The following is a 26770-nucleotide window of genomic DNA, read 5'->3' on the forward strand; positions in this document are numbered from 1 at the left end:
GTAGATTTCTAGTTTGGATCTGTTTAAAGGATTTAAAAAGTGTTACTCAGTTATAACAGAGAAGGCAATGGCACCCCACTCCAGTACTCTTGCCTGGAAAATCCCATGGACGGAGGAGCCTGGTGGGCTGCCGTCTATGGGGTTGCACAGAGTCGGCCACGGCTGAAGCGACTTAGCAGCAGCAGCACTGTTATAGATGTATGTAAAAAAAAAAATGTGGGAAAAATGTATATTAAAGATACAGTGTAACCGCATATTATATACAAGGAGTATTTTGAATATAAAGTATTGAATTTCAGCATATTTGAATGTTCACATGCTAATCATAAATCACAGTGACCTACCTAGTTCACATTATTGACACAGCTACCACCAACTGGATATGACAGTAACCTACACGTTCATAGGATCATGGATTATACACACACTTGGGGATGCCAGAAATGAACACTAAAGTTGGCATTTGTTTTTTCAGCCTTCCAAAAGGCTCAAACTATAGTCAAAAGAACAGATCTAATTTTAGAAAAAAAATTTTTATACTTAGAACTCTTTTTACTTAACAATATGTTCTGAGTGATTTTCAACGCATTAATCCCACTCCTCTACTGAAACTTCTCTTGCCAAATTATTTATTCATAAATCCAGTGCACAATCAGTAATACTGTTGATTAATCTTTTGAAACCCATACTTCCCTTGAAACCATACTAGCTTTCCTTCTATTCTCTGAGCCCTCTCTCAGGCTCCTGTGTAGGTTTCCTACTGTCTGTGTCACTTAATTGTTGGTTTTCCTAAGGGGTTATCTAGGGCTTCACATATGCTCCTTTCATGATCTCATCCAGTGTTTGACTTTAAAGCTGGTATTCTCCCATGCTTGCTTTTACAGTCCAGCTGTTCACTGCATACAGTAAGTTGTAGCTCAAACTCAAATTTAACTTTCCTCTCAAACCAGCTTTTTCTATGAAGGCATTGTTACACGAGCCAGAAACTTGGGAACAACAAGGATTTCTCTCTTCACTGTCCGATCATATTCAGTTGGTTGTCAAATTTTGACAGATCTACCTTTTAAAACCTCTCCACTTCTTAAGACCTGTTGCTCCTACTATTGCCCAGCCTCTTTCACCTCTTTGACACAGCCAGCTAAAGTATCAGCTTCTTAGGGGCTCTCCTTCCTCCAGTCAGACTCCCCTCTAGTCTCGTCCTCATGCCATCACCAAAAATGCAGTTATTTTGGTACATTACTCCTCTGCTTGAAATCCTTCATTGATCTCCTGATACCCTCAGGATATGAAAGCTTTCCCAAGGTTCATGATCTCTTACCTTAGGATCTCCTGTCATATTCTGGTTTCTGGAACTTCTTATCCCATTCCAAGTATTTGTCTTCATTTCTGCTGTCCCACCTTTCTTTCCCTTGACTCTTAGTCTTTGGAGCTCAAGCTTTCTCTGTCCTGTCTTCTACACCCTTGGGTGCCCCTGCTATACTCCAAGTAACTCAAGCTTACATAGCACTTCACGCTATGTATTTACTTGTTTTAATGATCTTCCCTGCTCAGCTAAACCTCTTGAGTGGCAGGGATCATATGTGTATTGCTTACCATTGTATCCTTAGCACCTAGGATGGTAATTATTCCTATTATTTAATGGATTTAGTAAATTAAGTCATAACCATTATAGTTTCCCTAGTCATCCTAACTTTGTAAGACATTAATGAGAACTCACATTTTGGTATTACAGGTAACACTGAAGGGAAGAGTTTTGTGCTGAATTTTTTTTCTGGTTTGAAGGTTTTAGGCATATAAATGTCTTAGCAAATACTAAATTTCAGTGTTTTGTGAAGCCATGTGCATGTGTCTGTCTCTCGGGTTTTGATTATATTCTGCTGGCATTCATCCTTGCACCTTCATCACACTCGTCAAAAAGATCCTTTTAATGTTTAGACATATATTTTTCCTAAAAGAAATTAATTAGAAGAATGTCAGTTGCACAGGACAATAATGTTATCATCTTAGTGGCTAATATAGTAATGTTTCTAGGAATTCCATGCTTTTGTACAAATTTGGAGAATTAACATACACAATAAAATAGGTTGCTTTTTTAAAGTATGTTCGTAAAAATTCAAATGCATTTTCATAATTTAACCACATGAGGGCAGTAGAAATACAAATTCAAATTTCCCTTCAGCTTTTCTTCAGATTTCAGGTGAGTAACTTGCAGGCTCTTCCAGTGCTGGAAATAGTCTGCTAACTGAAATAAACTCTTACCTTGGCATATTTATCTAGGATTTTTTTTTAAGTAATAATATGATATTTTAACACTTTTTGCTTTATTTTCCTTAATTTTCATCCTATTTTGAGAATTATGTACTTGTAGCTAGGATTTCCTAAGCTGTCTGCAGAAAAATGTGAGGGGGGAAAAATGACTTTTCATGGTTTGCCTCAATGTTTTGTTTTGTTTTAAAGGGCTCTCTAAATACGTACAGATTCTGCGATAACGTGTGGACTTTTGTGTTGAATGATGTTGAATTCAGAGAGGTGACAGAACTTATTAAAGTGGATAAAGTGAAAATTGTAGCCTGTGATGGTAAAAGTAAGTGTCTACCCTAATTACTGTGAAAGCAAAACTACTTGAAATCTTGTTTTCATCCATCTTTAGACAATCATCTGAAAGTAAGGGGGGAAGTTGGCTAATGGTCTACTCTCATCTAGAGACCTGGCTTCTTTCTCAGATTCTAAATTCTGGATCTCAAATAGTCCTCTAACTTTAGGTATGAACGTTTCATATGACACACAGACTACTTGCACAGGTTGAATTTGTGTTGGGGAAAAGGGAACAAATTAGTAAGCTTTTCTTCCCTATTTCTGTTGCAGGTTTGAAGTATTTCTCAAGCTTTTTCTTTTTCCTTAAGGAAGTGTTTAATTTCAACAATTTATCCTATGGTTTCTGTGTTGTTGGATAGCTATACATTTTAAAGTGATTATTTAAAATCTTTTAAATAATTATAACAGCCCCATCAGTCATAAGGGTAAACATCTAATCTTCTCATGGGTTACTCACAGATATTTTCACAGCAGACCTAGGAACTTGGTCACGCCTTTAATATGTTTCAGAAACTGTATGTGTCTGCTTTCTGTTCCATGATTTTTGATAGCTGCCTGAAATTATACCTTTCTCCCTTTTTAAAGCAATTGTCTTTTCCAGATATCAGAGTCTCTAAAACAAGCATTGTTATAGTGGCTTGTACATTTCAGAAGGTTAACTAGGAATAATCATTCTAAGAACTTTAGGATGACTTTATATAGTTATCATGTACTTTGGTCCTTGTTATAACAACAACAAACAAAAGTCTGTTTAAAAATAGCTCCTGGAACACAAGCAATAACATTTCTGTATGTCAGATAACGTATTTTTTTTTCCCCAAGTCTTTCTTATAATTTAGGCTAATAGCATCCTTATAACCCTTAGGTTTTCAAACTTCTACTATAGAATTTGAGCATTACTGTGTAATTTCTAGACCTCTACCAAATGAGTTAATTATATGGATCAGCATCCTGATGGAAATTTTCTGTCTGTACTCTCCTGTAGCCACATCTGATATTAAGCACTTGAAATGGGTTAGGGTAGCTGAGATATTTAATGGTCTCATTTTTATTAGTTAACTTTAACCACATGTGCCTAGCCAGTGGCTACCATATTGGAGAGCACAGATATAGACTAGCTGAGTGTCAGTTTCAACTATTTGAAACATATTTAATAACCAAAAAGTCAGTGAAGGCCCCTGAGCAAACTTAATATCAAAGAGTCCATGTAAACATACATATTTTACTTATAAGTGGTCCTTAAAGTATATATTTCTCTTGCTTCTTAAAAGATGTAGCTTACTTTCTCAAACTTTAGTGGATGTAAAGTACAAATCAGCCTTACCTCCTTCAGTGGCTTCTGAGGAGCTTGCTTCACTTACAGCACAGTATAAGTGATTGCTCTTCAAAGAAAAAATTGTTGCATATTCAAGAAAAGTTTAGATTGTGTTCCATGTTCCTCTATGTCAGCAGAAAAAAACAGTCATTAAAATATAAATGCCTGTGGCACTTAGAGGTAGAAAATTAAGTAATAATACCATTCCTAACCAGATAAATGCAATGCTACTGTGAAATAAAACCATTTTTTCTACAGGTCAGCTTTCTGAAATACAGTTCAGTTGGTAATAGAGAAGCAGAGAAAAAGTGATAGTGGCTAGAATTTGGGGTTTTTTTCTTACCAGGAATTAAATACAAATTTCTTCTGATTATACATTATTGTCCTTTGTGGTTTTAAATTTTGGGAAAGTAGAGGACCTGAAAAAAAGTATATAAACCAAGTGTAGTATAACTTGATTTTTCTTAACATAAATATGGAGGCTAAAGGTTGACTTTCCCATTAAGGTAAAATGACATTTAAGTACAGAAGATACTACTGTGGTCAGCTTTTTGTCTCCCCTTCTTCACCACCGTTAGTTCCTGTTTTACTTTTGAAAGATTTTCTTGAAATATTTAAGTTGCTTCTTGAACTTACTCTTTCTCCTCTGTTTCCTAGATACTGGCTCCAATACTACAGAATGAATAGAAAAAAGAAACAGCTTTTTAATGCCATCCTGTTACTGTTCATCGCTTTTTGAAGAGAGGCATAGAAGAGACTTTTTTTTAATTTATTCTAGCATTGCAGAAATGACTACTCTGTGCTATACTATCAGAGAATTCCAATAGAAAGAAGCTCATAACTCTGTACCCTCTTTATTATACAGCATGAAGAAACAGAACTTTTTTTTTTATGACAAATCAAACGTTGCCTTCCTAGAACCATTCTTTAATAAATTCATTTTAAAACTCAGTGTGAGTAATAACTGCTAGAGCTACTAAGCTCAATATGAAGATACTAGAAAGCATTTTGAAAGAGTACCGTGTTCCTTGCAAAGGAAATTAGAACATGCCTTCATTTCAGTAGAGTCAAGTTAGTTATCAATTGCAAGTTTAGCAGACATTATTAGGGGCAAAACCAAAATTCCAGACTGGAACTTTCCTTATAAAAATCTTTTTTTCAAAGTGCAAAAACAAGGGTAATCATTGGTGTGAAAAACTCAACTAGGAAAAAAATTAGACCATCTTTAGACAGCTTACATAGCTAAAATAAGGGCTTCCCTTGTAGCTTAGCTGGTGAAGAATCCACCTGCAATGCAGGTGACCTGGGTTCGACCTCTGGGTTGGGAAGATCCCCTGGCGAAGGGAAAGGCTACCCACTCCAGTATTCTGGCCTGGAGAATTCCTGGGTTGCAAAGAGTCGGACACGACTGAGTGACTTTCACAGCTAAAATAAAACCAAAAAACCTATTTGCAACAACATAAAATAGTCTTCACATGACATATAATTAAATTGGCTGTAACAGTCAAGTTTCATTTCTAGAGTGCTCTACATCATACCAGTTATTAGACTTTCAGTAAAAAAAAAAAGTCCTATTAACTGTCTGTCATATCTTTGTGTATTTGAAGAAGTTTTGTCAGTCTAGGAATACATCGTGAAGAATGTGGCATTTCTAAAATGTCTCACAGAATGTTTATCATTTAGTAGGAGCAGGCTTGTACAGCCCCGTCCTGTGGTCCCCCTCAATTCAACCCTTTTCAGTGTGATGCTGTCTTTTCATTCTCACTCCATCATAAACCTATTACAATATTTAAAAGATCTTTATATTGCGCACAATCCCTCAGCTTATTTTGTTGTTGAGAAAGCATGTTATTATAGGTGTCATCATTTTTAAGTTTTCAGTGCTCAAGTCTGATCTGTGTAAGAGAAGGGCGGACATCACTCACTTCATTATGGTAAACCAAGTGCTCTCTGTGTTTTTCTTCTAGATAATCCTCGCAACCACCCTGGAGGAACTTTGTTCCCCTTTTACCGATTTAGAAACTTAATTACCAAAGTTTTTACCTAATTAGGATTTGTCTTAACTGCAGTTACTCAAGATGAATACCTTTTTATTTTGAAGGTTCAACATAATGGTTACAAGATAAGTAATGTTGATAGTAAACTTAACAATGGTTGTAGAAATTTCTGTTTCCTAAGGAATAATGGTTTAAACTTGCATGTTATGAACAGTCATGGAGATTTTACAGAAAGAAGTCTATGACTGGAGGTGCATACTTTTTTGGGAATTTTAAATCCTATAAATGATGTCACTAGATTGTGTTTGCAAAAGATACAGAAGCACGTTGGCTTAGGTCTTGAGTTTCTTGTAGGAAATGGTTGACTACTGTAACCTACAAATGGAAGGAAGGACTGAGTGCACCCAGGGTACCTCAGCGTGTCAGTGCAATCCTTGATTCTTAACATTAAAACTGAACTTTATTCTTGCAGCCCGTGCTGCATAGTCCAGTCCAGTGTTCTCTTCCTAGTCTTTCGTACCAGTGATCACATAGTCTGCTCAGTTAATTTGAGAAAGACACAAAAAAAGACTTCTGTCTTTGGTTATGCAGTTTCCTTCATTTGTCATAACTTACCTTTCAGAATCAAAATTGTACCTATCCTTCAGAACTTAAACCCACTTGTATTGAATGTAGCCCATATTGATCTCTTTCTTATGCTGCTGCTACTAAGTCGCTTCAGTCGTGTCCGACTCTGTGCAACCCCATAGACGGCAGCCCACCAGGCTCCGCCGTCCCTGCGATTCTCCAGGCAAGAATACTGGAGTGGGTTGCCATTTCCTTCTCCAGTGCATGAAAGGGAAAAGTGAAAGTGAAGTCGCTCAGTTGTCCGACTCTTAGCGACCCCATGGACTGTAGCCTACCAGGCTCCTCCGTCTGTGAGATTTTCCAGGCAAGAGTACTGGAGTGGGGTGCCATTGCCTTCTCTGTCTTTCCTTATTAGTTGTTAACAAAGAACATGAGTCATAAGTCATGAGAAAACACAGCAAAGGACAGGAAGAACTTGCATGAGTTTCAGTACTCATATTCACCCAGGTAACTGGTACGGAATGCCAAGTGTTTATGGTATACCTGTAATGCCCCAGGTGTAGTCCCTAGGGATTATACCTCATTCCACAGGTTGAAACCAGTTCTTGTACCTAGCTCAGCCACCATACACACCTGTTTTTCCCTGGGCATGAATGCAGAAGTCACAGCCTGACATTCCCTCTCAGTTCTAATTACATGCATACACATCACATGGCTAACATTTGCATAGTGATATAAGTGTTCCAATCTTCCCACCACAGTAGTACTCAGACTTTACTAGAGATTACAGGAGACACACAGCCAGAGTGTATACCCCTTGTGCTCTCCCACAGGCTCTAGAGATAATAAGCTTACTTGCCTCTTAATGTGCAAGAAAAAAAAGTCTATTCATCTATTAGCAGAACTAAAAGAAGAATTTGCAACCTTAGTTTTGTCAATCCGTTCTAAAAATCCACTCTAAATTGGTGAAAATTCAACCACTTTGTATATGCTGTAGTAACGACAGAATCTTATTTTTCTAGTACATAGGTAGATAAAATGTGTGCAAGGTTTGAGGCAAGGCATTTACCTTGCCTTAAGGTAAATGCCTTGAGGTGTTACGAAGCATGCTGCAAAGGATTTAGCAGGATTAGTTCAAGAGAGCATTGTGCAAGAAAACTGTCAACAGTATTCTCTCTTGAATATTCCAACTGTCTTATTCTCTAATCCTTTCTTCCTCTGCTTTTACTCATTCTGTTCCCCAAAGTGAACCACAAAACACCTTCAACAGCTAAAGCAAGAACGACCCTGAAATCATCACACTTCCTGCTTTCTGACTATATTATGAATCTATAGTAATCAAAACAGTGTAGTACATTGGCATAAAAACAAACACATAGATCAATGGAACAGAATAGAGAGCCCAGAAATAAACCCACACATAAACGGTCAATTTATGACAAAGGAGGCAAGAATATGCAATGGGACAAGGACAGTCTTGTCCATAAATGGCATTGGGAAAACTGCATCCACATACAAAAGAACAAAACTGGACCACTATATTACACTACACCAAAAAATTAATTCAGAATGCACTAAAGAACCTAAGACCAAAAGTCATTAGACTAAAAGAAAATGTGTAAAGCTTCCTGACATCAGTCTCAGCAGTGATTTTTTTGTTTTTTGGGTTTTTTTTGTATTTGATACCAAAAGCAAAGGCAGCAAAACTAAGTGGAACTACATCAAACTAAATAGCTTCTCTGCACAGCAAGGGAAACCATCAATAAAATGAACAGGCAGCCTAAAGATTGGAAGACAACATTTGCGAGTTACATATCCGATGTAGTTATATCCAAAAAATAACAGAATTCAGGCAACTCAATAGCTAAAAGTAAAAGATCTGAATAGACATTTTCCCAAAGAAGACATAAGTAACACCAACAGGTACACAAAAAGATGTCCATCATTAACCAGGGAATTGCAGCACAGAACCACAGTAAGATACCACCTCACACCTGTTAGAATACTACTATCAAAAAGACAAACATTAGCAAAGATGAGAGAAAAGGGAACCATCGTGCCTTGTTGGCAGCAATGTAAATTGGTGCAACCACTATGGAAGACTTTGGAGACTCCTCAGAAATTTAAAACCTTAGAATATGATGCAGCAATTCCACTTCTGAGTACTTATGTGAAGTAAATGAAATTTTTATCTTAAAAACATAAGCTCCACCCATGTTTAAAGCAGCACTATTTACAATAGTTGAGATGTGCAAATAAGTGACCATGGATGGATGAATGCATACAGTGTTATGTGTGGCCCGCAAGGACCAGAATATTATTCAGCCATTTTAAAAAGAAATCTTGTCATTTGCCACAACATGGATCCTGAGGGCATTATCCTAAATGAAAGAAGTTAGAGAAAGATAAAGACTATATAAACACTTATATGTAGAATCTAAAATAAACTGAACTCATAGGTACAGAGCAGATATTGCCAGAGGCAGGTGGTGACCTGGGTGAGCAAAATGAGTGAAGGTGTCATACAAACCTGCAGGTATACAAATAAGTCCAGAGAATATAATGTACAGCACAGTGACTATAGGTAACAAGTGAAGGAGAGTGTGGAACAAATTGAGAGTAGCACTGAAATGTATACACATCATGTGTTAAAATAGCTAATGGGAAGTTGCTATATAACACTGGGAGCCTCAGCCTAGTGCTTTGCGATGACCTAGAGATGGGGAGAGTGAGAGGGAGCTCAAGAGGAAAACTGCTAAGCTGCTGCTAAGTTGCTTCAGTCGTGTCCGACTCTGTGCAACCCCATAGACGGCAGCCCACCAGGCTCCGCCGTCCCTGGGATTCTCCAGGCAAGAACACTGGAGTGGGTTGCCATTTCCTTCTCCAGTGCATGAAAGGGAAAAGTGAAAGTGAAGTTGCTCAGTCTTGTCCAACTCTTAGCGACCCCATGGACTGGAGCCTACCAGGCTCCTCCTTCCATGGGATTTTCCAGGCAAGAGTACTGAAGTGGGGTGCCATTGCCTTCTCAAGAGGGAAGAGAGATGTGTAAACTTACAGCTGACTCACATTGTTGTACAGCAGAAACCAATGCAACATTGTAAAGAAATTCTCCAATTAAAATTTTTTTTTAAAGTACTATCATTCACACCAGTTTGAACTGTGCAAGACCACTTATACAGGGATTTTTTTTTTTTTAATAGTAAGTACCACAATGCTGGAGAAGGAAATGCTAACCCACTCCGTTATTCTTGCCTGGCAAATCCCATGAACAGAAGAGCCTAGTGGGCTATAGTCCATGAGGTTGCAAAGAGACACGACTGAGCACACACACACACGACAGTGCTACATGACCCACAGTAGGTTGAATCCACAGATGGGGAACCACGAATCCAGAAAAACCACAAATAGAAGGCCAACTGTAAGTTACACAGGCCAACTGCAAAGGGTCAGCAACCCTAAGCCTCATTGTTCAAGGGTCAACTGGGTGTTTAAAAGTTGCTGAAAGTAGATCTCCAAGCCAGGCTTCAACAGGACATGAACCATGAACTTCCAGATGTTCAAACTGGATTTAAAAAGCCAGAGGAACCAGAGATCAAATTGCCAACATCCGCTGGATCATCGAAAAAGCAAAAGAGTTCCAGAAAAACATCTGCTTTATTGACTATGCCAAAGCCTTTAAGTGTGTGGATCACAACAAACTGTGGAAAATTCTGAAAGAGATGGGAATACTAGACCACCTGACCTGCCTCCTGAGAAATCTGTATGCAGGTCAGGAAGCAACAGTTAGAACTGGACATGGAACAACAGACTGGTTGCAAATAGGAAAAGGAGTACGTCAAGGCTGTATATTGTCACCCTGCTTATTTAACTTATATGCAGAGTACATCATGAGAAATGCTGGACTAGATGAAGTACAAGCTGGAATCAAGATTGCCAGGAGAAATATCAATAACCTCAGATATGCAGAAGATACCACCCTTATGACAGAAAGCGAAGAAGAACTAAAGAGCATCTTGATGAAACTGAAAGAGGAGAGTGAAAAAGAGTGAAAAAGTTGACTTAAAACTCAACATTCAGAAAACGAAGATCATGGCATCCGGTCCCATCACTTCATGGCAAATAGATGGAGAAATAATGGAAACAGTGACAGACTTGATTTTGCGGGGCTCCAAAATCACTGCAGATGGTGACTGCAGCCATGAAATAAAAGACGCTTGCTCCTTGGAAGAAAAGCTCTGACCAACCTAGACAGCATATTAAAAAGCAGAGACATTACTTGGCCAACAAAGGTCCGTCTAGTCAGTTATGATTTTTCCAGTAGTCATGTATGGATGTGAGAATTGGACTATAAAGAAAGCTGAGCACAGAAGAATTGATGCTTTTGAACTGTGATGTTGGAGAAGACTCTTGAGAGTCCCTTGGATTGCAAGGAGATCCAACCAGTCCATCCTAAAGGAGATCAGTACTGAATATTCACTGGAAGGACTGATGCTGAAGCTGAAACTCCAACACTTTGGCCACCTGATGCGAAGAACTGATTATTGGAAAAGACCCTGATGCTGGGAAAGATTGAAGGCAGGAGGAGAAGGGGACAACAGAAGATAAGATGGTTGGATGGCATCACCAACTCAATGGACATGAGTTTGAGTAAACTCCGGGAGCTGGTGATGGACAGGGAATCCTGGTGTGCTGCAGTCCATGGGGTCGCAAAGAGTCAGACACAACGGAGCAACTGAACTGAACTGAACTGAAAGTAGATCTAATTTTTAAAAGTATCATTACAAGAAAAAAATTTTCTGTGTCTTGATGGATAGTAACATCATGGTAATCATTTTGCAGTATACACATATACATATATACACAAAATCACTTTGTGCATCTAAGATTAATAAAATGTTACCTGTCAATTTTAATCTCAATTTTTTTTTTTCAAGTTGCCATCTTCAGAGACTTCAAGTCATGCCAGAATAACAAGGGCAGGACTTAACTTCCTTCCGTAAACAACTAGAACAGTACACAAAATGTATGAGACCGTGTTCTTCAGACAGTAGACAGCAGACAGGACACCAGGCTGTAATCCCCGAGAATCAGGCGGAGGTAAGGATGAGCTCTACAGTCGTCCAGCTGTCTGCATGGAGCAATACCCAGACTAAAGACACAGGGAGAGGGGGACCCAAACAGCCTGGCAACCCTGCTGAGCTGAGAAGACACTGAGTTTAGGAAAGCTAAGGTGACTGAAAATTGCAGCGTTTTAAAAAGGAATCAAACGTAGTTTATACACACACACACATAGAACAAACAAACATGAATGGCACAGTCCTCATTTTTGTAAATTAGCCATCAGGCTGATCTTTTTGACACGCAGCCCATACCATTTTCCAGTTGCCTTCAGTCAGCACCTTAGCTGACTGTGGTTCTTGAGGAGACTCTAAACTTCATTCCTAAAGTATTTAAGTTCTTAGTGAATTTACCTTTAGTGAATTGCTACAGTCTTCCTTTAACTTTTACAACTGAATATAGGGGCACTAAGGCACTCCAGTGGGTTACAGTGTTCAGTTCAGTTGCGCAGTCAGGTCTGACTCTTTGCGACCTCATGGACTGCAGCACACCAGGCTTCCCTGTCCATCACCAACTCCCACAGCCTACTCAAAGTCATGTCCATCGTGTCAGTGATGCCATCCAACCATCTCATCCTCTGTCGTCCCCTTCTCCTCCCGCCTTCAATCTTTCCCAGCATCAGGGTCTTTTCAAATGAGTCAGTTCTTTGCATCAGGTGGCCAAAGTATTGGAGTTTCAGCTTCAGCATCAGTGCTTCCAATGACTATTCAGGACTGATTTCCTTTAGGATGGACTGGTTGAGTCTCCTTGCAGTCCAAGGGACTCTCAAGAGTATCCTCCAACACCACAGTGTTTACCAGCAGCTATATGTCCCTTGATAATTGGGATCAATGACCCCAGTCAATGGGCTTCCCTGATGGCTCAGACAGTAAAGAGTCCACCTGCAGTGCAGGAGATCCAGATTCGATCCCTGGAGTTGGGAAGATCCCCTGGAGAAGGAATGGCTACCCACTCCAATATTCCTGCCTGGAGAATTCCATGGACAGAGGAGCCTGGCAGGCTACAATCCATGGAGTTGCAAAGAGTCAGACACAGCCAAGCGACTCACTTTTCACCGCAGTCAATATAATAACCCCCTTGTTTTCCTGTTGGTCCAGGGTCACAAGAACCCTAAATACTCAAGGGGGAATCTCAATTTCCAGTTCAGTGGGAACATTGTTGGTTTCCTGGTGGAAGAATTCCTCCCTTGGGGCCCAAAAAGCAGAGCCCAAAGTTGCAGATACCAGAAGCAAAAATTCTCTTCAATGGGTTATTGAATGTAACTTTGCCAAGAGCCATACTTACCCTCTTGATTCCTGGATCCTTTGTTTCAGTGACAACCCATTTACAAAGAGCATCTCTAATGCCAAAATTATGGTTTAAAAATACCATTCATATTTAGAAACCAGAAAATTTTTATGAGAATAGCTAACTAAAGGTAAAGGATAGAAACACAATCTTAGAAAGGCTTCTTATAACAGAAAATGAGGAAGTTATCCAAAATTACTGGAATCATATCCCAAGGAAACAGCCAACTTTAAAAGGTTCTCACTCTGCTGAATAATGACTCCCAGAGATACCAAGTCCTGATCCCTGGAATGTGTAAATGTTTCCTTATGTGGCAAAAGTTTTGCAAATGTTATTAAGGATCTTGGAATGGGGGAAAGTGTAAGATAATCAGGATGGGTCCTAAGTGCAATCACATGTATCTATAAGAGGGGTGCAGAAGGAGGCTTGGCATACAGGAGAAAAGAAAGCAATATGACCATGGAGGGAAAGACTGGAGCAATACAGCTACAAGCCAAGGAATGCTGGCAGCCACAGAAGCTGGAAGACACAAGGAGAGGGTTCACCCCTAAAGCCTCCAGAGGGAGCATGGCCATGCCAATACCCTGTCCTGACCCAGTGAAACTGGTTTTAGACTTCTGTCATCCAGACCTGTGAAACGGTAAGTTTCTGTTGTTTTAAGCCACTATGTTTGTGATACTTTGGTCCTTTAGCCATAGGAAAATACACTAGCCAAAGATGGAGCATCATTAAAATAAGTGCAGTGAATCACAGCATATAAATTATGTTTTTTAACATTTCTGGAGTTCTAAATAAATACACGTAGATTCATTTTCATTAGGTAACCAATTCATTATTCTGCAAATTGATAAAGGGAAATAATTCTTCTTCAGAGTAGCAATACAGTTGATAAGGAAGTTTTGCTTCACATTAAATTTTAAATGAAGGATTTATAGAATTAGGATACTGCTGCTGCTGCTAAGTCGCATCAGTCGTGTCCGACTCTGTGCGACCCCGTAGACGGCAGCCCACCAGGCTCCTCCGTCCCTGGGATTCTCCAGGCAAGAATACTGGAGTGGGTTGCCATTTCCTTCTCCAGTGCATGAAAGTGAAAAGTAAAAGTGAGTCGCTCAGTCGTGTCCGACTCTTCGTGACCCCATGGGCTGCAGCCTACCAGGCTCCTCCGTCCATGGGGTTTCCCAGGCAAGAGTACTGGAGTGGGGTGCCATTGCCTTCTCCTATTAGGATACTACCATTTTGTAATTTGTTATAAAATAATAGGACTAAACAATGATTTTCAATGGCTGCTTAAATGATTAGGTGAAAAGGTTATAGGAAATGTATAATCCACCTGACAACTTCCAAACCCCATAGTTCAATCCCAACATTAAAAAAAAGAAAAAGGCCAAACAGACATATGTACCTCCTGCTGTGATGGAATAGGAAATACAAGATACCAAAATGAAATTTTCTTGGCAAAACTTCAAACCTGAATCCTTTTAAGCTTCTAAATCTAAGTACCAGTTTATAAGAAATATTGGGGACAGGAACATATTAAATATGTTAAATAATATTGCTGGTGTCCTATCAGCAGAATCCAAAACATGGTGACCATTCAGGTGGAAAAAAAAAAAAAAACTTGTTTAACAAACTGCCAAAACAAAAAAGATGGAGAAAGGAAACTAAAATTAAAAGAGATTTACAAGATTTATCAACCCAATGTATCTTAATTCAAATAACCCACCATACAACATAATTAAGACACTGGGCAAAATTTAAAAACATTTGGTATCAAAGAATTACCGTTACTATGTTAGGTATGATATAATATGTTGAGTTTTTTTAATGTTTATTACTTATCTCAGTTGAGATTTACATACTGAAGAATAAGTTAATTTAAAAATATATTTAGGGGCTTCCCTGGTGGCTCATTGGTAAAGAATCTGCCTGCCAGTGCAGGAGACATGGGTTCAATCCCTGGTCCAGGAAGATCCCATGTGCCTCGGAGCTACTAAGCCCATGTGCCACAATCATTAATGCCTGCAAGCCCTAGAGCATGTGCTCTGCAATGAGAAGCCACTGTGATGAGAAGCCCACACACCACAAGGAGAGACTAGCCCCTGCTTGTCACAGCTAGAGAAAAGCCCTCACAGCAATGAAGACACAGCACGGTCATAAGTAAATACATAAAATTATTTTTAAAAATAAAAATATATTTGGGCTTTACTTCAAAATAGCCCAGTTGGGGTTAGAAACTTAGTCTGCATGTAGGTCAGGAGTTGATAATTTTTCTCATACTTGCTAGGATAAATCACAAACCTTAATAAAGCCTACTCTCTTCCTACTATACGCCTGTACTCTTGCAGCTGACTGTGAATGAGTGGCTGATTTCTTTTTATATTCACTTTCCCTAACGTCAATGGGTTCTTAATGCTGCCAGGCATCATTTTTTTTCCTGGTTTCTTTTCCAGTTCCCAATCTGAAACATTTAATACATTTGACTCTTTCTTAACCTCCACTATCTCTTCCCCATTTCCTCATAAAATCATCTTGCTGTTTCAGCCCACCAGACTCTTTGTCCATGGGATTCTCCAGGCAAGAATACTGGAATGTGTTGTCATTTCCTTCTCCAGGAGATCTTCCCAACCCAGGAATTGAACCCGGGTCTCCCACATTCCCTGGTGGCTCAGATGGTAAAGCATCTGCCTACAGTGCGGGAGACCTGGGTTCAATCCCTGGGTCGGGAAGATCTCCTGGAGAAGGAAATGGCAACCCACTCCAGTATTCTTGCCTGAAGAATCCCATGGACGGAGGAACCTGGTAGGCTACAGTCCATGGGGTCACAAAGAGTCGGACAGGACTGAACAACTTTACTCACTCACTCCTGCATAGAAAGCAGACTCTTTACCAACTGAGCTACAAGGGAAGCCTGAACAAAATACGGGTAATCGAATGAGAACTTCAGAATATCCAAATGGCAATAAGCATTTGAAAAGCTACTGAAGAGTGATGCAAATTAAAATTACCATCTGATATCACCAGCACCCACAAGAAGGATTAAAATGACAAAGGTTAGTAATATTAGCAAAGAAATGAAGCAAATGCAACTTTTACACCTTGCTGGTGGGAGTTATATTGGTAGATCATGTTGTAAAAACTATGACAGAACTTATTAAAGGTAAACATGTGTATACCTTATGGCCCAGCAATTTCACTCCTACATACCTACTAAACTGAAATGTATACATATATTCCCTATAAAACATTTCAAGAAGTTCATCGAGCACAATTCATAAAAATTAACCTAAATATTCATCAGCAATTGAATGGATAAAACTATGGTATATTCACATAGGGGATATCACACAGCAGTGAAAATCATTGAGCTACAACTACATGCAACATAGATGAAACTCAGAATGTTGAGTTTAAGGAGTCATAAACAGAAGAGAATACTTACAAAAAATTAAAAAACAGGTCACTGAGTAGTGGTGTTAGTGAACTTGGATCCACTCACCTGAAGGCCGCAGAGCCAACCCACTAACACAGGATGGTGATAAAGGAAAGTACCATTATTTGTGGGCTTCCCTGGTGGCTCAGATGGTAAAGAATCTGCCTGCAATGCAGGAGACCCAGGTTCAATCCCTGGACCAGAAAGATCCCTGGAGAAGGAAATGGCAACCCAATCCAGTATTTTTGCCTGGGAAATCCCATGGACAGAGGAACCATGAACACGTAGGCCATAGCGTCACAAGAGTCAGTCATGACTGAGCAACTAAACAACAAAAGCAAGGAGACTGGCCAGCTAAATACTCAAAAGACCCGAAGTTCCCAATGGGTTTTGGTTTTTAAAGGCAACTTTAGACATGAGGGTTGCAGGATGTGTGATCAGGTTGGGTGAGGTTTCAGGAATGTTAATCGTCAATCTTCTCGTTCTACCAGTCTGGGGTTTAAGATCTTGTGATCCTCCACCAGATGTAAGTCTTAGTTTCTGCAGGACAATTCAAAGATATGCATCAGACTGTTATCTACCTCCCTTCAGGAGAAACTAGAAGTCCTCTGACTCCAATGTTCAAGCTCTTTCCACATTTACTTTCTCTAGTCATTAATTCGAGTCTGCTCTTTGAAATTTTAGGAATACCTAGGAAAGGAAAGCTTTTCCTACAAAGAAGTCTGACAGTCTATGGAGTCTTTTCTATTTCTGTTCACTTCTTGAGGGCTCTCATCCCATTTCATGGCTTTATATGATATATACACTGAAGAACACCAGGTTAAGTGTCTCCAGTCCAGACCTCTCTCCTGAACCCAGACTCCTGTCACAGTCATCCCCTCAACATCTTCTCAGATGTCTAATAGGCATCTTCAATTTTATATCTTCAAAGTCAAACCCATGGTCTTCCGCTAAACAACCACTCTTTTACAATGTGCCCGTCATGGTTAATAGTAACCCTATGCTCCTAAACTTAACACCCGAACAAAACCACTGGAGTCATCCCTGACTCCTCCACTGCTCTCGTAAACAAACTCCATCTGTCAGTAAACTCTCATATTGAACCTTCAAAACATTTCCAGCATCTGACCACTTTGACCATTTCTCTTGCTGCTACCCAGGTCTTCGCCACTGCTGCTAGGGCTGGCATCCGCACGCTGGCCTCTGCACTAGCCTCCCTGCCCCATTCAAATGTTAGTCAGATCATGCCAGCCCTCTACTCGAACCCTTCCAGCGGCCTACCATCTCGCTCAGAAAAGACAAAGTCCACCTTATGCGTCACAAAGGCCCTCAGGATACATCCTCTTCCCGTGTTCTCAGCTCTTTCACCCCTCCCTTTCCTCTGCTCCATTTACACCAGTTTCCTTGTTCCTTAAACATGACAGGTGTGTTCCTGCTTCAGGGCTATGCAGTCTTTCCTCTTGGCCTAGAATGTTCTTCCCCCATTTATCCTCACCGGTCATTCTTTCCTCTCCTTCGGATGTTTACTCAAATGTTACATTTTTCATTAAAATGTAACCTCCCTGACCTGACCACACTATTTAACAAACCCCCCCACCCCACCCCGCCACTGGAAGGTCTCATTCACTTCAATTTCTCTCTAGCACTTGTCTCCTTCTAATATACATATATGTTAACTGTTTATAGTTGTTTTCCCACTAGTATGTGAACAACATTAGCATGGGAATCTCTGTTTTATTGACTACACTACCCCTGGTGCCAAGAACAATGCCTAGTAAATACTAAGAGCTTAATTAACATTTGTGGAATGAGTGAATGAGCTGTTCCATTGCTTGTCATACACTCAAGCATCATAGAGATGGGATCTATATCTCTGTAACGACTGACTAACTAAGGGAAAGAAGTCACAGTAGATAAACTCAGTTCAGCTGAAGTACTTAAGGCAGGCTGTGGATTTAATTATTCTGTCCATTTTTCATTCAAATACTTGTTCTCCCCAAATAAATTATATCATCTCTTTCCAAACAAGATTAACTGCCTTTTCTTCCTTTCTTAAATTTTTACAAAATCAAGAAAAGAGGGCATATTACAATGGGCAGAGTGTGCAGCAAAAATATAGTTATTAAAACAACACTTATCAACAGTCCACAAATCAAAAGAGGAAATTCAAGCTTTGTAAAGGAATACAAACACAGATGCTCAATTCATTAATAGGATGTTTCCTTTCCAGAGATAAGGTATAGAAACAGATATGAGAGAAGGAAAAATCAACAGATGTGTTGGTTTAATTGTACAATTTCTAAAATACACTAACCCAAGGAGGGTGAAATTTGACCCTTCTGATATGAAAACCTTGTGTTTGTTACTAAATAAAGAGAACTTCCTGTTCACCTGAATGTATACTATTTCTAGAGGAAATGTCAATGCTTGGAGAATTCCAGCAACTTGTTCCCCCAAAACGATAAGTTCACATTTTAATCTTTTTAATGTATTTATATAAAGACATATTTTTTTTTTCCACATGAAAACTTAAAGGAGAAGTTGACTATGAAGCCAAAGACGCAAATTCTTTTTTCAGGACACGTGTACTTGGAAACTTTTCTGCCCCCTTGCAGCTCCCTCAGAGGGGAACCAAGGACAGTCAGAAGGCTAATAAGTGGAGAGGTCTACAGGCATTGCTGCTAAGGACAGACCTTACAGGGCTCACTGCAGAGCAACTGACTACTCATTAGTCATCTCCATGATGAGAGCCAGGTGACGAGGGCCCTGCGACAGTGCAGGTAAGCTGGTGGTGGCATTGCCAATTATCAAAGGAATACCACCTTACAGAAGCAATCACTAACTCAGAAAAGTCACTGTGCCAGACACAGTCATAGCTATGTCAGAGTACATGGAATGCTGGGCAAGTTGATTGTGAGAGAACACTCGATGAACTGAATCAAAATCAGAAATGAAGAAATACAGGCTCGTGCAGCATGACATATTAATGGGAACGTCATTCAAATCATACAAGTGAGTGAGTGAGTGAAAGTCGCTCAGTCATGTTCCAACTCTTTGCGACCCCATGGACTATCCAGTCCATGAAATTAGGCCAGAATACTGGAGTGGGTAGCCTTTCCCTTCTCCAGGAGATCTTCCCAACCCAGGGATCGAACCCAGGTCTCCCACATTGTGGGCGGATTCTTTACCAGCTGAGCCACAAGGGAAGCCCAAGAATACTGGAGTTGGTAGCCTATCCCTTCTCTAGCAGATCTTCCCGACCCAGGGATCTAACCGGGGTCTCATTGCAGGCGGATTCTTTACCAACTGAGCCATCAGCGAAGCCCCAAATTATACAAACTGGTGTGTAAATCACTTTTCCAGAATGTACTATATGCAGAAAACCAGTTCTACCATATACAAGATATGCTTATCTGTTTACAAAGTATCACTTCCTCATCACAGAAGAATATAACTTGCAGCTAATTGCCTTCTGATAACCTGAGATCTCCCTGTAGCTCAAACGGTAATGAATCTGCCTGTGATGCAGGAGACCAGGGTTCAATCCCTGGGTTGGGAAGATCCTCTGGAGAAGGGAATGGCAATCCACTCCAGTATTCTTGCCTGGAGAATCCCGCAGACAGAGGAGCCTGGTGGGTTCCAGTCTGCGAGGTCGCAAACGGTTGCAAAGAGTCCGACACCTAAGCAACTAACACAACCTGATAATTATCTCTGGAGCTTTAGAAAAGAAACTGTTTCACTGGGTAACATTTGTTGGGCAGGTGGCCAGAAGGCTGAGGCAGAGAATGCACATACACATACACACACACAACTGTCTCTCCCCAGGGAAATGTATAAACCGCAGAATCAGTGACCATTCCATTCACATTCCTAAACAAGAGTTTTGACTCAAGAGGCATAAAGACGGAGTAACCAGACCTAGTTTATTCTTGTTATCTAAATAATTGTTAATACTACAGGCCACCCACCCCCCCCACCAACTAAAATGAGTTCCAGTTTTGACAGCAAATTATACGGTGACCTTACCTAATGGCTGCTACAATCTTTGTTATGGAACATTAAGCTTTGGCCATGAAGCTTGCAAAATTAGTGCTGTAATTTTCCTGTAAGGATATGGATGGTCACATTGGTTAAATCACCCTGCCTTTTTTTCTGGCAATGTTAACAGAACAAGGGGGGCTTTACATTCTTGTGCATCGGCCATTTAGACAGCCTGCCATGATCACTAGGGAATAATGGTGATTCTCTTGCTGGCCACCGGGGATTTCAAATGTCACGAAGAGTTATGAGAAAAAGTCTCACAGTTTTATCTTATTTCTGGCTTACTAGACAAATAAATAAAGAGGTAGAGATTTTAATCAGAAGCTATTTATTGAGTTAATAGTACAAAACAGAAGGCCTTCTGTCCATCAAAGTCCCCTCCCCACTAACAAGCCTAGAATTATTAGGAATGGGCACCTCCAGAGAGGGGAAAAGTCGATACCAATTCAACCAGTCCAGACCCTGGATTTCACCAGGGTCTCCTCCCACACTTACCCAGACAGCTGGTTCTTATTATGAACTCGGTGAGAAAGTGAGTGAAGGAGCTATTGGAAGTGGGCTGAGCGACCAGTCAGTGTTCACCCAGGGCAGCAGTCTGCAAGGCAGCATGTCTACTCTGCACACTCCAAGAGCAGGCCTCTGACCCTGGGGGATGCCATGGAGTCCACAGCCCTCGCCCCCCACCCCACACAGAACCAGCATGCCCTGGGTGTGTTGGCACATGTCCCTGGCCCTCAGGTAGCGATCCGCCCACAGTACAGCTCAAAGTTCAGTCCCATAGATGGCCTTATGACGTAAATACTCTTCTAAACACTGCAGGACGTTATCATCCACCCTTGGGTCAAACTTGTTTGCCAAGAGGTGATGGTTCTGGAGAATCCAGTGCAAGTCCCCGGCCCCGTAAATGCAGATGGCCCGCTGATGGATTCCAGAGCAAGGTGCGTAAGGTGCCCCCATGCTGACATCTCCCTCGTGGCCCTGCCACTTGACCAGCCTGGCTATGGCAGTCATGTCTGAGACGTGATACTTGGAGTGGTAGGGAACAGAGCCAGGCATCCATGGTGCACGCTGAAGGGTGGCCCAGAGGTGTTCATCGGGGCTATAGGTGTCTTTGGCCCATTCAATCAGCCTTCGGGATTTGGGGTTCTCTAAAACATGTTGGACAAAGGCTCGAGAAGCCACAAAATAGGCATTCCCCGTGAACATAGGTAAATTATCAGGAGGAGGGTCCTTCATCTTGCTGGTTAGGTACAGTCTGTCTGTCACCTCGTAGCGGTATTTCCAGCGGGTTTTTTTGTACTCAGAAGGTATCTCAGACTCCATACTGTTCTTCCCATTCAACATCTTGAGGGCCAGGACCATCTCGGCATTGGTCTTTATGGGGAAGTCTGTCCCGCATGTATTCAGTAAGTATTTCCATGGCACCGAGCTCTGGAGCAAGTCTTCCATACAGTTCAGGTCAGCCTGCACTCTGGACCAGGAGGCATAAACCACCGGAACCAACTTACTGGCCATGAAGACATTGGGGAAGCAGGAAATAATGGCCTTGACTGCCTCTTTAAAAGTTTCTGGGGACTTCTCATCCACATGGACACAGTATATGTTCTGAGGGGCATACACAGCTCGCAGCAGCCGTTCAAAGTTTTCAATCTTCTCATGGACCACCATCGAATATGCAATGGGGAAGTCTAACTCTTCTTTGCTCAATGGGAACTGTATGAACTTCCTTTGGGCCTTAAACCGCTCACAGTCTCTGGTCATGTTGAGGTAATCGGTGTCAGTGAAAGGCAACCGCTTCTTCTTGACTTCCAGGTTGTCCAGGAGAGCCTGGACCACCGCTTCCCGGTCCCCTCGTGTGATCCCAGAACAGTTGATGGATCTCTTTGCTGGCAGCTTCAGGTTCTTGTACAAGATGTCCCTACAGTGCTGACTTTGGAAGTCCCTGGACTCCAGATCCAAGGAATCTACATCACATTTCAATCTGAGAGAAAGCCTCAGAGCAACAACGGCCAGCAGCATATAGCAGCCCAGGGCCCACAGATGATGCCCGCGGCAGAGCTTCTTTTTCCACCCAGTCATCTTCATGGGATGGGAGATCGGTAGAGTTTGGGCACAGAGAAGGCGGAGGAGGAGGTCCTTGGACAGAACAAAATGCCTTCAGTTACAAATTAATCCGGAACATCCTCAAGGAACATCAAGTTCAACTCCAGAGTGATGGCAAAGATAGATTTCTTCTCTAGACAAATATCCTCAGTCAAGTCCTGCCTAGGACCCTTGTGGATGGAGATCTGTAACCTGATGCTGCAACCCAGCTGAACATGCTGGGACCGGAGTTAGGACCCAGCTCCACCTCTACCCAGGAGAGAAAAAAAGGAAGCAGCCCTGGGTACCTGCTGCTGTGGAGGAGTACTGAGTAAGAGGAAGTCCCCACCCTTTATTCCAAGGAAGAGAGGACTTCTGCCCATACCTTACCACCCTGTGTCTAAAATAGCTTTTATCTGGAGGACAGAATTTGTGATTGGTCTAGACAGAAAAGACAGGAAGTTCACACTCTCACCTTCAGTTCTAGAAATCCAAAGTGCTTTTAAAAGATAAAGTTCACTTCTTGGTCTTATTTGACAGTTCATATTTTAGATGCTTTCACCACACATAATTCACTGGTTAGATATGGCATCTAGCCATGCTTTAAAGAAAATGTTCTTAAACAAGTACAAAAAATTGAACATAATTCCAAAAATACATTGTAGTCATTCATATAGATAACTTTCAGTCTACTCAGATTTAAAATCTATCCAGGGACTTTCCTGGTGGTCCAGTGGTTGACTCCACGCTTCAAAGGCAGTGGGTGCGGGTTTAATCTCTGGCTGTAGAACTAATATCCCACATGCTGCACAGTGAGGCCAAAAATAAATAAATAAAATATATCTACACATAGAGAAGGAAATGGCAATCCACTCCAGTATTCTTGCCTTGAGAATTCCATGGACAGAGGAGCCTGGCAGGCTATAGTCCATGGGGTCGCAATAGTCAGACACAACTTTGCAACTAAACCACCACCATCCACACACAGAGACACACAGAGCTATGCATATACAGGATGTAATGAGTACTTTCTATGAGTCAGAAATGTTTCTTTACGTTGTCCCATTGCATCTTCACAGCATGCTTAAAACACAGTATTATTAGGCCTCTTTTATAGAGAGGAAAACAGAAGCTAAATAACTTGCCAAATATCACATACTTACAAGAAGCAAATCTGGAACTCATCCATATTCCCTCATCCCCCCTCACCATTTGCGTGTGTGTGTGTGTGTGTGTGTGTGTGTGTAAGCTTGAACTCATCCATATTCCCTCATCCCCCCTCACCATTTGTGTGTGTGTGTGTGTGTAAGCTTGAACTCATCCATATTCCCTCATCCCCCCTCACCATTTGTGTGTGTGTGTGTGTGTGTGTGTGTGTGTGTGTGTGTGTGTGTGTGTGTGTGTGTAAGCTTGATACCTATTCCTCCACCACAGTTACATTGTAAATACAATATAGGGTACTTAGAAACTACTATGTAAAAAAATAGACAAGGTCCTACAATACAGTACAGGGAACTATACTCAATATCTTGTGATAAAACATAATGAAAAAGAATATGAAAAAGTATGTCTATTTAAATGTCTATTTGAATCACTAGGATACTTAGTACCAAAGAAAACCAGATACTATAGGGGCAAAAAAAATTCCTAAAAGGTGAGAAAGAGAAACAAAATGTGACATATCCTTCCAGCAATAACTCTTTTCCCTTATCACAATCTCCTTTGATGCATAAGATTGTATCCACTTGAGGAATAACTTATGAAAATCTAAGACGAAAGAAAAATGAACAATAAAGAAAACTCTCACCTTTAATAGCTTCTGTCCTATTTAGGGAAGATCTCTTGCCACAGTCTGTTTCTTTTTCCAAGGGTCAGGTTCTGTGGAAGCGAACACGAGCACCATATTTCCTGGTCTCCTTTCAGCCTCTCCAGAATATGTTTTCTAACTTCCACAGGACATCCAAGAGGCTGTGGCAGTCTCCTCCTTAATCTCTGTAAAGTAAAGAGCAGCAGGTGCCTCCGTCACTCACCCAGCTTCCTGCTCTCAGATAAGAGAGCAAGCTCAGATATATCATTCAGGATCATATTTGCAAGAGTAAGTCACCGAGGGAGGTGAGCAAGCAGAAAAAAATGCTGGCAATGTCTGGGAAGGCAAGCAGCTATTTGATCCAGAACAGCCCAGTTTGTACCCATGCTCTCCTGCTGCACAATCATTCGTAACAACCTGTCAATACTCATGCAAGAACCTGAAAGCATTCTTCCCTCTTAACAAGGAACCATAAAAACATACAGGTATTCCCTTGCCTTCTTTTGGCCTGGAGATCAGAGGTCACTCCTGTTATGTTCCCTGAAGACTCCCTGAATTTCACTGAATTCTGAAGCAATAAAAATGACCTTCAAAGTTGTTTCTTTTGTTGTTTTATTTGAAGGGAAAAAGTAAGTAAAAACCAGAGTTTGTTCTTTCATGGCAACTTCTCAACAAAACAAAACAAACAAAAAATCCATTTGCCTTTCCATGACTGTTAATAATCTTTAGGTTGTAGAAATATCCTTGAGGTTCCAGACTGTAGATCTCCCTCACTAATGTCTGAGACTCTAGGGTTCTTGGCAATCTGAACAAAGGATAACAGCAAGAGAGTCCCATAGGTGGTTTTGGCCATACAGTGTGAAAAATGCCTCCTTCAAAACTGCTGGCAGGGACTTTGCTGACAGGTTCTTCCCTGATGGTCCAGTAGTTAACACTATGACCTCCCAAAGCAAGGGGCACAGGTTCAATTCCTAGGTAGGGAACTAAGATCCTCATATGCCACACCCAAGAAAAAACAAAAGAACTGCTCACATTGCTTGCCACTCTTTGTCTGTCTCACCCTCAAATCACTCCTCCAAAAATGCAGCATTCCTCGCCAAATGTTTGAAATAGCAAATTTAATATTAATAATTTCATGAAAAGAATTTAACTAGGTATCAAGTAAGTAAGTGAAAGTGGGGGGAGGGATAGACGATGCTAAATTATTAGGAAAGTAGCAATTGCTGGAAGTAGGCTGGAAGGAGGGAGATACTTAGGAATTGTTTACTTGAGAATTTGGGAAGAGGGGTGCCAACAAGGAGCAACTCAGACCTCTGAGATGGGAACCCTAAGCAGATGGTGCCTGGGTCACTGAGCTCAGAGGAGATCCTTTTAGCCTGAGATCCAGACCTCTCCTGAAGAGCCTGGTGTCTCTGTCCTCCGTTACTGTTAACTGGATTCAGTGTAGGCACCTAAAGGAATGGCGACAGCGAGGTAAAAGGGCGTTGCCATGGTGATGCTCACATAAGCACTGTACAGAGAAAGGCAACAGGAAGTTCCGCCTCCAGCCTCACTGCCTCCCTCCAGCGCCCCCTATTGGCAGAGTGTAACAGGGGGCGCTGATAAAGCACTAACATGGTTTGCAGACTCCCCCATTCCACACAACAAAGGTGAGTCCAGAAGGGCAGGCTTCGTGGAAAGACAACAGTGTAATATCGGGGGTGAGTCAGTGCTGCCTTCCTTCTACGAGAATTGTTTACGCAGCGCCCAGTAAAGCATCGGGAAGTTAGGTCTTTTCCTTTTGGGGACCTCCTCTATGCAGAGTACATCATGAGAAACGCTGGGCTGGAAGAAGTACAAGCTGGAATCAAGATTGCCGGGAGAAATATCAATAACCTCAGATTTGCAGATGACACCACCCTTATGGCAGAAAGTGAAGAAGAACTAAAGAGCCTCTTGATGAAAGTGAAAGAGGAGAGTGAAAAAGTTGGCTTAAAGCTCAACGTTCAGAAAACTAAGATCATGGCATCTACTCCCATCACTTCATGGGAAATAGTTGGGGAAACAGTGGAAACAGTGTCAGACTTTATTTTGGGGGGGCTCCAAAATCACTGCTGATGGTGATGCAGCCATGAAATTAAAAGACGCTTATTCCTTGAAAGTAAGGTTATGGCCAACCTAGATAGCATATTTAAAAGCAGAGAGATTACTTTGCCAACAAAAGTCCGTCTAGTCAAGCCTATGGTTTTTCCAGTGGTCATGTATGGATGTGAGAGTTGGACGGTGAGGAAAGCTGAGCGCCGAAAAATTGATGCTTTTGAACTGTGGTGTCGGAGAAGACTCTTGAGAGTCCCTTGGACTGCAAGGAGATCCAATCAATCCATCCTAAAGGAGATCAGTCCTGGGTGTTCATTGGAAGGACTGATGTTGAAGCTGAAACTCCAATACTTTGGCCACCTCATGCAAAGAGTTGACTCAATGGAAAAGACCCTAATGCTGGGAAGGATTGGGGGCAGGAGGAGAAGGGGACGACAGAGGATGAGATGGTTGGA

The 26770-nt window shown here is 41.2% G+C and overlaps 2 protein-coding genes across 9 annotated transcripts in view; one reads left to right on the forward strand and one right to left on the reverse strand.

The window, feature by feature from the left end:
• GTF2A2 (general transcription factor IIA subunit 2) overlaps positions 1–4861 on the forward strand; it is a 30283-nt gene extending 25422 nt beyond the window's left edge. The window contains exons 4-5 of the mRNA XM_081507610.1: positions 2458–2584; positions 4568–4861. Of these exons, the coding sequence (XP_081363736.1) occupies positions 2458–2584; positions 4568–4593 (153 nt within the window). The 3' untranslated portion in view covers positions 4594–4861. The remainder of the gene's footprint in view (positions 1–2457; positions 2585–4567) is intronic.
• GCNT3 (glucosaminyl (N-acetyl) transferase 3, mucin type) lies at positions 618–25684 on the reverse strand. 8 transcript variants are annotated; one of them, XR_014058895.1, is made up of 5 exons: positions 25551–25684; positions 24240–24424; positions 4254–4329; positions 3920–4035; positions 618–1948 (listed from the first exon to the last, which is right to left on the reverse strand). XR_014058895.1 is itself a non-coding variant. In XM_081507593.1 (3 exons), the coding sequence occupies exon 3, from the start codon at positions 22433–22435 to the stop codon at positions 21113–21115; it is 1323 nt and encodes a 440-aa protein (XP_081363719.1). In that variant the 5' UTR covers positions 22436–22486; positions 24240–24424; positions 25629–25684; the 3' UTR covers positions 20662–21112. The 8 variants fall into 8 exon arrangements, 6 of the variants coding, with proteins under 6 accessions (XP_081363719.1, XP_081363717.1, XP_081363721.1 ...); XR_014058894.1 differs by lacking the exons at positions 24240–24424; positions 25551–25684 and adding an exon at positions 4547–4582; XM_081507593.1 differs by lacking the exons at positions 618–1948; positions 3920–4035; positions 4254–4329 and adding an exon at positions 20662–22486 and having other exon boundaries at positions 25629–25684.
• Between the last annotated feature and the right edge of the window lie 1086 nt (positions 25685–26770).

This window comes from Giraffa tippelskirchi, chromosome 7 (assembly GCF_054371585.1).
Source record: "Giraffa tippelskirchi isolate mGirTip1 chromosome 7, T2T-mGirTip1v1.2.pri, whole genome shotgun sequence".
NCBI classification, from domain to species: domain Eukaryota; kingdom Metazoa; phylum Chordata; class Mammalia; order Artiodactyla; family Giraffidae; genus Giraffa; species Giraffa tippelskirchi.

Bases quoted from the DNA above. Each gene is read 5' to 3' on its own strand.
- GCNT3 (XM_081507593.1), bottom strand. From the start codon at position 22,435: ATGAAGATGACTGGGTGGAAAAAGAAGCTCTGCCGCGGGCATCATCTG.